Source organism: Penaeus japonicus, unplaced genomic scaffold (assembly GCF_977035675.1).
Source record: "Penaeus japonicus unplaced genomic scaffold, GWHDUDI00000001_assembly GWHDUDI00000001, whole genome shotgun sequence".
Taxonomy (NCBI): Eukaryota; Metazoa; Arthropoda; class Malacostraca; order Decapoda; family Penaeidae; genus Penaeus; species Penaeus japonicus.
This window is the reverse complement of record NW_028234403.1, coordinates 19,063,388-19,075,887: the sequence shown is the minus strand read 5'-3', so window position 1 is coordinate 19,075,887 and position 12,500 is coordinate 19,063,388. Positions and strand designations below refer to the sequence as shown.

Sequence of the window (12,500 nt, the reverse complement as noted above, 5' to 3'; positions counted from 1 at the left end):
TTGGCACAAAAGCACATTTTAGACAGTGGGTATGGATTGAGTCACCTTCCTCTTCTCATTCTGCCTGTACAACCTTCATTGGCGGTACTTTAGAGCAAGAGGTCATCAACTTAGTGTGTGTGCCATCGATCTATAAAGATAGTGCTTGCTAGAGACCTTGGATGGGTGCCATTCAAGGCTCTCTCTCCTGCTGGTGCTAGAAGAAAGTGGTGCCATCTAGGTTTTGGACGTTAAGTTAGCTCTATATTACGGTAATTACAGTAAATATGACTGCAGTTGCCATCATTACTCACTCCTTTTTCATAGCAAAATAAAATAGTAGTGATCCAAAATCCCCGAACGTCACGTACGTCATGTCACCCATCGTCATGCCAAAGCTCCAACTTGTATTTCATAAGACCTGTCCGCAATGGGTTAAAAGTAACTTCAACATCTTACTTGTCACCTCCCCATTTCCATCACCCTGAATTTTTAACCTATAATTAAAAACTATAGCAAATTTATTTGAACAACTGTAGTTGGCATTTAACCCATGGCAGACTGTAATTGATTTGCTTGCCCAGTCTCCAGGATGGGTTTTATTTCAGTGAGGCAGCTTCATACAATATACCTTGACCCTTCCCACTCTCTTTCAGTCACTGTAGAACTAATGACATTTTTGTGTTGTATTGTATTAACCCATTGGTCGCAGTATTAACCTGTTAACGACGGATGACGTGTTTTTTTGTCATACATGACGCAGGAGCTTTTGCCTGACAATGGGCGTTATGACGTTCGGGGATTTTGGATCACTATGTTACTTTATTGCGCTATGAGTAATAAGTGAATGAACAATTGCAGTCATAATTATTATAACTCCCATAATATTAGGCAAAATGGGTTTCAACTCACTTCTAAAACCTAGATGGCACCACTTTCTTCTAGCACCAGCAGGAGAGAGAGCCTTGAATGGCACCCATCCAAAGTCTCTAGCAAGCACTATCTCTATAGAGGGATGGCACATTGCATGTGCCACTGTGCCAGTAGGGATGCCTTTTATTGTGGCACTCACTGTCAAAAGCACAAGTTTCCTTCCTCTTCCCTACCTCTTCATTTTGGATGGTTATAAGTTTCGTGTTTGTTCGTGACAGCACACAAATACGAAAAAATATAGTTGCTCTTTGTCCCCCCCCTAAAACAGTAATACTTCTATCACATTGAGTATAAAGAAAAAAAATGAGTTGATATGGACCCTGAACTACAATTTTAGTCAACTGCAGAATTGATGGAACCTGTGATATGACAGATATAAATTTCTAAAAACAGTAAAACACAAAAAAACAAAACACAAAAATAGATCTAGCTCTACAATGAGTGACTAAAAGGGAGTGGGAAAAATCAAATTATGTTGCAGAAGCTGCCTCGATCAGAAATAAAACTCATCTTGGAGCCTGTGTAAGCAAATCTATCCTCCATCGGCAACGGGTTAAATAAATATTTATGTAATAGGATGGCTGGTTTACATTGTCTGGCACGGTGCCATCCGCGTCTATGACCAACTCTGCCTTTGCAGCAAATCATGCCATCCGCTGCTAATGAGTTAAGAGATATATCTGTCATATGACAGGCTCTATCAATGCTGCTGTTGACTAAAATTGAAGTATATGGTTCATATCAGCTCATTATCTTCTTTATACTCAGTGTGATAGAAGCATTCCTGTTTTATGGAAGAACAAAAACCAACTTTGTTTTTTTCATATTCTTATACTGCTATGAACTCATACAAAAATATAACCAATAAAGAAACACAGTGATCCAAAATCCCCCAACGTCATGTACTTCACGACGCCCATCTTCAAGCCAAAAACTCCTGTATCATGTACATCATGACACACATCCACAAAGGGTTTACAAATAAATCATTTGTTTATCATTTTATATTTTGAATTATTTTGTGTCTAGTAGTATTTTTACTTCATTAATCATTGTGCCTTATAATTTCTAAAACCATACTGCAAACCTTTGTGAGCAAGGTATTTTTTTCTTACTTTCCCTAACCACACATATACAAACTGAATTATGAGCACAAAGGCTTTCAATTAACCCATGACAGATGGATGTCATGACATACATGACGTAGGAGCTTTGGCCTGATGAGGGGCGTCATGTACATGACATTCAGGGATTTTGGATCACTATGCTATTTTATTGTGCTATGAGAAAGGAGTGAGTACAGTCATAATTACTGTAATTACCATAATATCAAGTAATTAATGTCCAAAACCTAGATGGCACCACTTTCTCCTAGAACCAGCAGGAGAGAGAGCCTTGAATGGCACCAACCACAGTCTCTAGCAAGCATTATCTTTATTGAGCGATGGCACACACTAAGTTGATGACCTCTTGCTCTAAAGTACCGCCGATGAAGGATGTGCAGGGCAGAACAAAAAGAGGAAGGTGACTCAATCCATACCCACTGTCTAAAATGTGTTTCTGGGCCAATATTGATCCCTTTCACTGTGGCACTCAGTCACAAGCACAAGCTTCCTTCATCTTCCCTACCTCTTCATATTATCTTCATTGTAGGTGGTTATATGTTTCTTATTCATTCAAGGCAGCACAAAAATACTAAAAAATAAAGTTGCTTTTTGTCCTCACATAAAACAGCAATACTTCTATCCCACTGAGTATAAAGAAAATAATGAGCTAATATGGATCATATACTACAATTATAGTCAACTGCAGAATTGATAGAGCCTGTTATAAAGCACCTATAAGTCTCTAAACTCAATAAAAAACACAAAAAATAAAACACAAAAACTGCTCTAGCTTTACAATGAGTTACTGGAAAGATTCAAATTATGTTGCTTCAAGCTACCTCGCTCTAAAATAAAACCTATCCTGGAGACTGGGCAAGCGAATCTATCCTCATCCGCAATGGGTTAATGTACTTTAAAAATGTGTTCAATGATCATATCTCAGGATATCTGCTTACACTTAATCAAGCACTGTCAACTGATGTCCTGCCCTCCTCTACAGGAGCTGCTCACCTGTAACTCACTGTCATGTGCTGAAGCCTACTTTGCTTGTTCTTTCTCTATGTACTTACTTACCACCTGCCCTTATCATGTTCATTTATGAGTCATCTTGTATCTTCTCTTCACATAGAAATAAGAACACACCCAGCACCAAGAAATGTGCTGTAATATTACTCCTCACACCAACTGACTTCATTTTAAGGGAAACCATAGTCTCTTGCAGCTCTTTCTCCTTCTTGATTCCAGTTTACAGCTGAGTGCAGCTGTCATCACCACCCCATTGGTAGATATAACACTAAGGACTCTAAACTAACCTCACATTAAACTCTCTACTTGCTAAACTAACCAAGTGATAATTAACCATATATTCCTCCTGTTAACCCACTCACGACGGGGGCATTCTAGCCTTGAATGACACAATGCCGGGGCTTTGAACGCTTAGGCCTAAATCAATTAAATGGCTGGCACAATACTATGCCGCCCAGCCACTGGGCTTTTGAATGAGCTTTACAGTACTGTACCACCTGTCCAGAGAGGGTTAACAATTTGGATACAGGGTTTCCATTATCTTTTGTTCAGTTCAATTCAGACAGATTTGCGAAGACGTCACTTCACCCAGGCTATATGCACGAGGCGGCCCGGCCCGACCATAAAATGCCTAGCACACCAGACACGTTTTATTTCTGAGGCAAGAATTGTCATGCAACACATGTAGGCCTTTCTAGCTCTACTTCATTCACTCATTATGATACTAGTCTCTTTAATCCGTTAACGACAGGTGACAAGATAACACGTCTAGTGATTCCAAGGTCAGATGCCGGGGACAAGATATTTAGTTGTGGCCGGCATGCCAGGTGATCAGACGTAAAGCACTCAGCCATGGCCAGTGCGACCGAGAATCCCAAGGTGTTAGGCTTGTGTGTTAGTAATATCCTAGCATTAAAACCCTTTAGAGCCAAAATAGCCCCATCTTTAACAGGTTAATGTTAACCCAATCACGGCACAGCGATTCCAGCTCTGAAAGGTCAGAATGCCGGGGTTTTCAAACGCATAAGCTTAACGCCTTGGGATTCTCAGGCGCACTAGCCGCGAGCCTGGGCTGTCCACTCGCTCACCCCGAGCACTGGCCTTGACCAAACATCTTGTCGCCTATGTCTGACTCAAAAACCACGAAACGTGTCAGCACGTCATCCGACACGAATGGGTTAAATTTTACTTTATCATGTGCCATCTGCCAGGCTTTCTCAATATTGTAATCAACTGAAATTGAAGTATAGCGTCTATATCAACTGATCATCTCTTAATGGAGGCCTTAAAGCAACTATATATTTTCATATTATTTTACTTTTGTAAACAAATACTCCAAGAAATAACCACCCAAACAAAAAAGCATGATAAGGTGGGAGAAGAAGAAGGCAACCTGTGCTTCCAGCTGTGAGTGCCATAGCACAAAGTAGCCATATTTACACATAAGCAAACTGTAGCTGCTGTGCATAGTCTGGATGATGTCCTCTTCTCAGTCTGTCTGCACGCCCTGTACCACTAGTATTTTAGAGCCAGGGGTTAGCACCTTACTGTATGTTATTACTCTCTCACATTTTGAGTTGAAAAGTAACAGCAAAGTTAGCTAGTTAGAATTACCAACCACACATGTAATAAACATACTTATTATGAACAGAGAGTAAGCAGAGGAGAGATGAGGAAAGAGGGTAGTGAAGGGAAGAAGATAGAGAAGGTAGAAGAGGAGTGAGGAGAGAGTAGACTGAGGTGTGAGTGAGGGTGAGTGAGTGTGAAAGTAAAAGAGTGAGTGAATGCACAAGCAAGTATGAGAATGAGTGTAATAAGGTTGAGAGCATGCATTCTTGTGTGCTTGCTTGGGTGCTAGTATAAGAAAATGTATGAACTAATGACATCAGCAAACTACCTACCTGTTCAGAGCTAATGATGCATTAGACATAGGTGTCCATAATGTATTTAACACATCATACATTATTTTCATATTGGGGTCATCTGTAACTGCTTGTGGATATTTTGTTGTGCTGAACAGGTCCCTTGGGATTAGCCTTGGTGGTGTTTTTTGCTGCTTGAAGAGACAGAAAATGGGGTCAGATAACAAAAAAGAGAAGAGTGATTCTTTTATAAGTTATAATCTCTTGTGTCACAGCTTCTTGAGCACTTACACAAAATTACTATATAGCCAAAATCAGTTCTTACCATTTCCTCATGTGTACAAGGGGTATGCAGGTTGCTTATATCTGGCTCTTCATTGGCATTACTTGACAATTTTTCAAGAATGTTTGTAAGTTTGGACGTTGTTTGAGATGCCAATCTGGTGTCACTCGTAAGTTCAGCAAGTTCACTAATGACTGTGCAATAATCCCTCTCTTTCATATCTAAGCTTTTTCTTCCATGTTGTTTCATTGGGTGTTGTTCTAGCAATCCTGCAACACCTACTTTTAGTGCCTCTTGTTTATGACTTGAACAAGTTACAGGAGTTTCAGTAGCTCTACTGTAGAGCTCCAATGATGGCGCTGGAAGGCTTCTTTGTGTATCTGGTGAGGAGAGCTTTTTTGCTCTGATCACTGTATCTGGTACAAGAGAAGACTCGGTGGTTTCAGGTGGTGCTGTGTGTGTGTTGTTGGTTGTAGGTGATGGTGAACAATCTATGTGGTTCTCACTTCCTAATGGAGAGCCTTCATCTGATGGTGAAGATCCTGGGTGCCTTGGAATCCTGCTGACTCGTTCATAATCAGGGTCTTCACTAATGGATTCATCCAACCTGAGCCAAGGATTCATATCATCATCAATAGATGGAGAGCCAATCTTTGTTCTTTCATTATCTTCAAAAGAATTCAATCCTGTGCCTGAACATTGATTTCCTGACTGTTCAATATAAGAGTTATCAGCTTCTGAAATATAACTAAACCTAGCATGACTCACTAAGCATGACTCTGGCTCATGAATCAAGGTGCTTTGCAGTGGACCAACAGAAGCATTAGGAAAATTCACTTTGTTTTTTAATATTTCACTTATTTCTCCCACATCAAAGGCTTGTGTTGTATCAACATCTCTGGGTTCCTGTCTATCATTTACTGCCTCTGACTGTTCAGAGGGATTATCTGGATTAGCAGCAGTGTCTAGAATTAGTTCTTTAGGATCGTCCATATCAAACGGTTGTGAAATGTTATGGTCTATTTCCATGGAGACAGGTGTATTATTAGGAGGTTGTGGAACTGGATGTGAATCAGAGAGATTGATCAGGAGTTCAGGATCTGTTCTTAATCTACATGCCTTCTCTTGCTGAGGTAGTATTTTCTGTAACATGTCTTTAATCTGAGTGTCCTCAACAGATTTACGTATCCTTTTGCTAACAGGTTTACTGCGGTAAGCATCATTTTCTTCCTGTGAAGAAAAACCAAAGCTTTCAGCAATACCAGGTTGAATCTTCTGCAGTTTAGGATCCTTATCCCTGAATTTTGTAGCAGAGAGCTTGAAATCCAGCAAATTTTGAGGTCCTGAATCCACTGAGCTCCTACTTGTGTTTCTTAATAGTTCAGGAGATTCTCCTCTCTCTACTCTAGCCTGCCAAGGAATGCTCTTTTCAGCAATAACCAAGTCCTCTGAACTATCTGAATGTCTCCTCTTGTTGTTCTTGTGTTCTGAGTCTGTAGTGTCTTCTTCATATGATATTCGCTTTTGGCAATTTCTTGGTCGTCTCTCCCTGCGTGGTTTCTTAGCATGGCTTTCCTCATTATTTGAGTCCGAGAGGAGGTTCTCTGGCTGTTTCCGTGACCTTTTCTTCCTTAGCTTAAAGGGTGCCCATTCATCTTCACTGCTATCTTTTGTCAATGATCTAGATTTGCTCCTGTTCTTGTAGGTCTGGTAAATGGTAACATTCTTCTTTCTCTTCTTCTCATACATCCAGCTGTGGTCTGTCTCAGGGTGGGAGTCAAAATCAAAATCAGAATAAACAGTATGGCTTGTTGGTAAAGAGTCCTTTATCTCTGGATATTCAAGGAAGCCCCCTGCTTCCAATGTGCCCTTGGAACGTTTGTCTTTCTTTTTCTTTGTTGGTTTGATACATGCTGGCACCTTTGATTTCTTGGTTCCTGATGAGAGAGGGGGCCTTCCTCTACCTCTTTTTGGCTTACCCGCTGAGTCTATTTGACTTGAATTTATTGTGCTGTTGTCAGCAGGATTAAAGGATTCAGGCTCAGAACTCAGCGGACTCCTCACTGAAGTCTCTTTCTCTATTGTGTATGTATCATTATGCCTTCTGGCATAATTTTTCTGTTTAGATGGATTAAGATCCTTGTTAGTTTTTTCCATACTAATATCTGTAACACTGGTATTTTGCGGTGGTGTCTCTATAAGCATTGACTCACTGAAAGTATCATAAAGTTTCTTCTTACTCTTAAAATACAACTCATCACATTTCTTCTGACTGATGACAGAGGGTGATGTACTCTTGCACCTACCAGTAGGGTATGCACTCTTAGTTTTCTTTCTTGTTGGATAGGTGTTGGCTTTGGTTCTTGGCTCACTTAGGCCTGACTTTCTTCCAAGGTCAAACTGCTTGCCTGGAGTCTTCAAACCTGATGGTTTGACTGGATATTCAGCCAAAATCTTAAGTGTTGACATCAGAGCTTTACTTGGACTTTTCCCACTTCCTAATAAATTTAATACTGATTCATCTGGAATGTTTTCTCGCTCTATTTCCTTCTCCATCATATTTTCTTTATCTTTTTCTAAATGCAATATACCCCTTTCCTTATCCTTCTCTCCATTAGTATCATAAACATTTCTTTCACCAGTATCTGTGCTATTGCCAACCCTGTTTCCCTCAGCAGTTTTTCCAAGAGAACCATGTGGGCTACAATCAGTGATACAGCCTGACCCACTCCTAAGATCTGATGCATGATCCAGTTTATCTTCAGCTGTTTTCTCCTGGGCAACCTTAAAATGAACAGGTGACTTTGACATATCATCTCCAGCACCCAGGTTAGTTTCTGGGGAACCAGATACACTCTCCTCAAACACTTCATCATCTGGCACTGCTGAAAAGGATCCAGTTAATATAGGGTAGCCTGTATCTGGTGAAGGTACAATTTTCTGACACAAAACATTTGGTGCTTCTGGATATGGTACATTCTCTCCTGGCATTAGCAATGGAGGGAGGCACAAGCTAGATCCAAGAGTGGGCCTAGGTGTATCTGGCCACTTCACACTGGGCTTCAAGGTACAACCTAGAAACTCTGCTGGAGTGTGGAGTTGTGGTGTAGCAAGACCTGAGGCATCTTGGTGTACCATTGCAGTCACAGTAGTTACTGGGGTACTTAGTTGTGCCAGGGTAAGTATTGCTGATGAAGCAGGCGGAACTGGGTCTGACTCTGACTGCAGCGTTTCAGACAATGTTTTTTCTGCTTCTGTATACAAGTCACTAGGCAAGTTTTCATCTGGTTGTGGTGAAAAAGAAATTTTGTCTCCTGTTTTTGCTTCACCTCCTTTGGAGTTTTCTTTGTCTTGAACTGTTAAAGAATTGTCTTTTGGTGTTGCAGGAAAATTACAATCTGATTTTTGAAGTGTGGAGTCTAAAATTTCTGTGTTATCTGGTCCACATTCATATTTGATTCCAATTTCTAGTTTGTCATGATTTAAGATATCAGGAGTTGATGTTATATATGTCTTTTGATGGGCATGTTTTGATGATATGGGATCTGGAGAGGGTGAAGAAATCTTTTGATCTTTATCAACTTTTGATGTGGATATAGGAGTGCTATGCATCATAGAAGCAGGGCCTGTGGCACTGTCATATATATCAGGCATTACTGGTCTGGGGCTATTTGACACTACAGACTCAACATGATTTCCATCTACTGGATTAGACACAGAATAACTCAGTTCTGGAATCTTTTGCTTGCTTTTATTTTTTCCATATGTATTACCTGTCATATTTTGCTTTGCATTATCTTCAGTATGTATAACTTGACCTTTATCAGTAGCAAATGATAGAGAAGACTTTGGAATTTCAAAGACATCCTTTAAATGCTTTCCCACTGAACAGAACTTTCCCTTTTGAGGAGATTCACTTTGTGGTGATAAGCCTACCATGGGTGAAATGGACTTCACAGATGGAAAATTTGGTGAAACTGACTTCATAAGTTTAGGTGATGTTCCTAGTGAAGTCCTTCTCTGTCTTGGTTTTGGACTAACAGAGTAGGCCTTCTTTGTAAGTAAGGATGAGTCCTTACATTTCTCACCACAAAATTTGGAACGGTTGCGTAAAGGATAGGTTTTGGGAGTCATCTGAGACTTTACAGGTCCCCCTGAACTTCTCTGTTGAACTCTCTTCTTTCCTTGCATTGTCAAATTGTTAGGGGTTGCCTCCATGTTCACCTCTGGAACTACAGTCTTCCTACCCTTTGAGTCTGGCTCTATTGGACCTACCTTTGAAACCACAACCTCTTTACATTCTGTGCTTCTCTGTCTAAGTCTCATTTTTCCTTGCCCTGGCAAATTATTTGGGGTCAACTCTGAAACTACAGATTCTCTACCCTTTAAACCTGGCTGTTTATGTTTTTTCTCAGAAACCAAAGTCTCATTAACATCTGTGTTTCTATTGCTACTTTTTCTGATATATAGAACTTCCTTTTCATCCCCTGATATTTCACTCCCTGTTTTAACTCTTACGCCCACTGGAGGCACTACAACTGGCTGCTCTGGACAAGGCTTCTTCCTTGACTTTAGATCAACATAAACCCTGTGTGACTCCAGCCTCTCCTGAGTACTAAGTGAGCAAGGCACAATCTCTTTGTCACTTTCAGATGAGTTGTCATGCTTCTTCTGTTCTTTCTTGCTTTCATAAGAATCCATAGCTTTGTTCAGCAGATCTGCATCTTGGGTTGGCAAGAACCTGTCTAGAGACCCAGCCATGAATGGTGAGTCAAAGTTCTCATTTTTGTTTTGATCTAGTACATTTTCAGCTGATTCTCCTGCAATCTTGCTTACATGTGGCACCATGGCAATAGATATCTTAGTATTTTCCACGGTTCTGTCTTCATTTGCAATTAGACTTGCAGATGCATCAATGTCTGTGATACTTACAGAGGTCTTTAATTTCTTGGCTGACTTCTGAGGAGACATCTTTTCAGAGCAGGATGTAAGCTGAGAATCTGAAAATAATTTTTTCATAAAAATTCTGGTAGTTGTGGGGTTGGGTATGTGGGTACATTACTATTGGTTTCTAATCTAGATAGGATTCTGGGTCTAAAGTTGACAATACTCCTTATATGTACAATGCTAATGATTGTTGGGAGGGTTTAACCCATTCACGCCGGGGCCGTTCCGGCTTTGCGCGGTCGCAATACTGGGGTTCTCAAACGCATAAGCCTAACGCCTCGAGATTCTCGGGCGCACAAGCCGCGAGCCTGGGTTGCCCGCTCGCTCTACCCGAGCGCGCGGCTTCCCCTCATAGCTCGTCCAGGGCGTCTGACGCGAAAACCACAATACGTGCTATCACATCAACCGGCGTGAATGGGTTAACCCATTCATGACAAGATGTATTTTCGCCTACTCCCGCTAACGCCGGGAAGATAACAAGCACGCAACGCTTCATGCCGGGGTGTTTTCTCGCTGCATGTGAAAATACCAAAGGAAAGTGGAAGTAATCTCTTAGTAGGGCATCAAAAAATATGTTTTATATATATTTTTTTTTTCACCAAAACTAAGAGAAGAACAATATGAATAATCATACACGTACATATGAGTGTGTACATGTACCACATGACATGATATCATGGGTAATCAACAAAATAGAAGTAGTATTGTATTAGTAATTTTTTACTTTATTTTATTTCTTGGCCAAACATATTTGATTTTAATCCTCTCTGGATGGGTGGTACACTACGGTACTGCGCATTCAAGGCCCGTTCGCTGGGTGATGCCATACAGCGTCGTTTATTTAACTGATTTAGGCCTATGCGTTCAAGAGCCCCAGCATTGTAACATGCAAGGCTGGAATGTCCCCGTTGTGACCCATTGGTCGCAGTATTAAAAAAAGGTCTGTGCAGTAGGATAGCTGTTTTACATGTCTGGCATGGTGCCATCCGCGTCTATCACTGACTCTGCCTTTGCACCAAATCATGCCATCCGCTGCTAATGGGTTAAGATAGTTTTTCAACTCAGATCTTTTTATTCAACTGATCAAGAAGCAGAAATTACCATGATGTCATCAATATCACGTATATCTCATTTTATGAGATACATCTCATATTATGGCACTCAAACACCTAAACTAAAGTAACAGAGTTTAAGAAATTAAGTAAAATGATTATATTTGAGAACAATCTATCAATCTATTGCTGATGATTCAGCACATCACATTGCCCCTCCCGGAAATCAGTGAGAAAATGCACGTCTCAGGACGTCACCTGGGTCCAGGGATATTTTTCGACCTCGTGATAGGAAGTCAACCGGTGCGAATGGGTTAAAGTCCTAGTCATGCTCATGTTAGTGCTAATTCAAGTGACAAAGTTCATGTTAACCCATTGCGTATGGGTGTCATGACATACATGTCGGCACCGATTAGGCCTAAAAGATGGGAGTCAATGTGTACATAACGTGACATCAGGATCTGCTCACAGTTGAAGTGTGCACACAGTCATGAAGTATTATGGCTATAACGGTGTTAGCTCCAGAGCTACAGGGTTCCAAAGCCAGTCTAAACCCGCATTTTATAATGGATTTATGGAAAAATATTGTTTGGGCTATTCTGCGCTATCCAAAGGGTGGAGAAAAACCTTCCCCCGTCCCTCTAATTTTTAGCCGTTGCTGCTAGTGTCGTAGACCACCCACCCTGACGACCAATTCAGTCGTTAGGCGCCCCGTCCGCAATGGGTTAAGAGTTTGTCTACCCTTGTAAAACATATCTTAGGCATTCCTTTCCCTCCTCCATCTTGTCTCTTGTCTCCCATTACTCTACACTCTTGTTCACACTTGTAAAAGCCTGATACTTTATTTCATTGGTTAAATACAAGAATTAATTTTATATTTGACTGTACGTGAATTGAACTGGAATATTTCTTCATTGATACCTATACTTACCTTCTGTATCCAAAAACAAGTCTAGCTTAGAAACAGAAGTCTTCTTTCCTGAGGAGTGTCCTGAATGAGATGACGATAATCCACCATGCCTGCCTACGCGTTGTTTAGCTGATACCTGTCAATAAAACTGCCTTTGTACAAGAGACCAAACAATTCCAAATGGAAACACTGGTGCAGTACCATATGCAATTAGTCCTTGGTATTTCCTGGGGACTGTTTCCAAGAGCCTTAAAAATGTCCCTTATATAAGTAGCAATAGAATTTGCATTTGCTTGTATTTAGATTAAGCATAAAACTAATACAACATAGCTACTGATTAAATATTTGATATACTGTTTTGTTCTGGAAATAATGCCAAAAGAAAAAAAATGTACACATTAG

The 12,500-nt window shown here is 40.5% G+C and overlaps 1 protein-coding gene across 3 annotated transcripts in view; it reads right to left on the bottom strand.

Annotated features, from left to right (window-relative positions):
- Positions 1-12,500, bottom strand: part of LOC122247672 (uncharacterized) — a 38,841-nt gene that overhangs the window by 5,619 nt on the left and 20,722 nt on the right. For 2 of the 3 annotated variants that reach the window (XM_086537233.1, XM_086537240.1), the window contains exons 11-13: positions 12,120-12,234; positions 5,232-10,189; positions 4,946-5,100 (exon numbers count right to left, since the gene is read on the bottom strand). In XM_086537233.1, coding sequence (XP_086393359.1) covers positions 4,946-5,100; positions 5,232-10,189; positions 12,120-12,234 — 5,228 coding nt within the window. The remainder of the gene's footprint in view (positions 1-4,945; positions 5,101-5,231; positions 10,190-12,119; positions 12,235-12,500) is intronic. The other variant, XM_086537244.1, reaches the window with a different exon arrangement.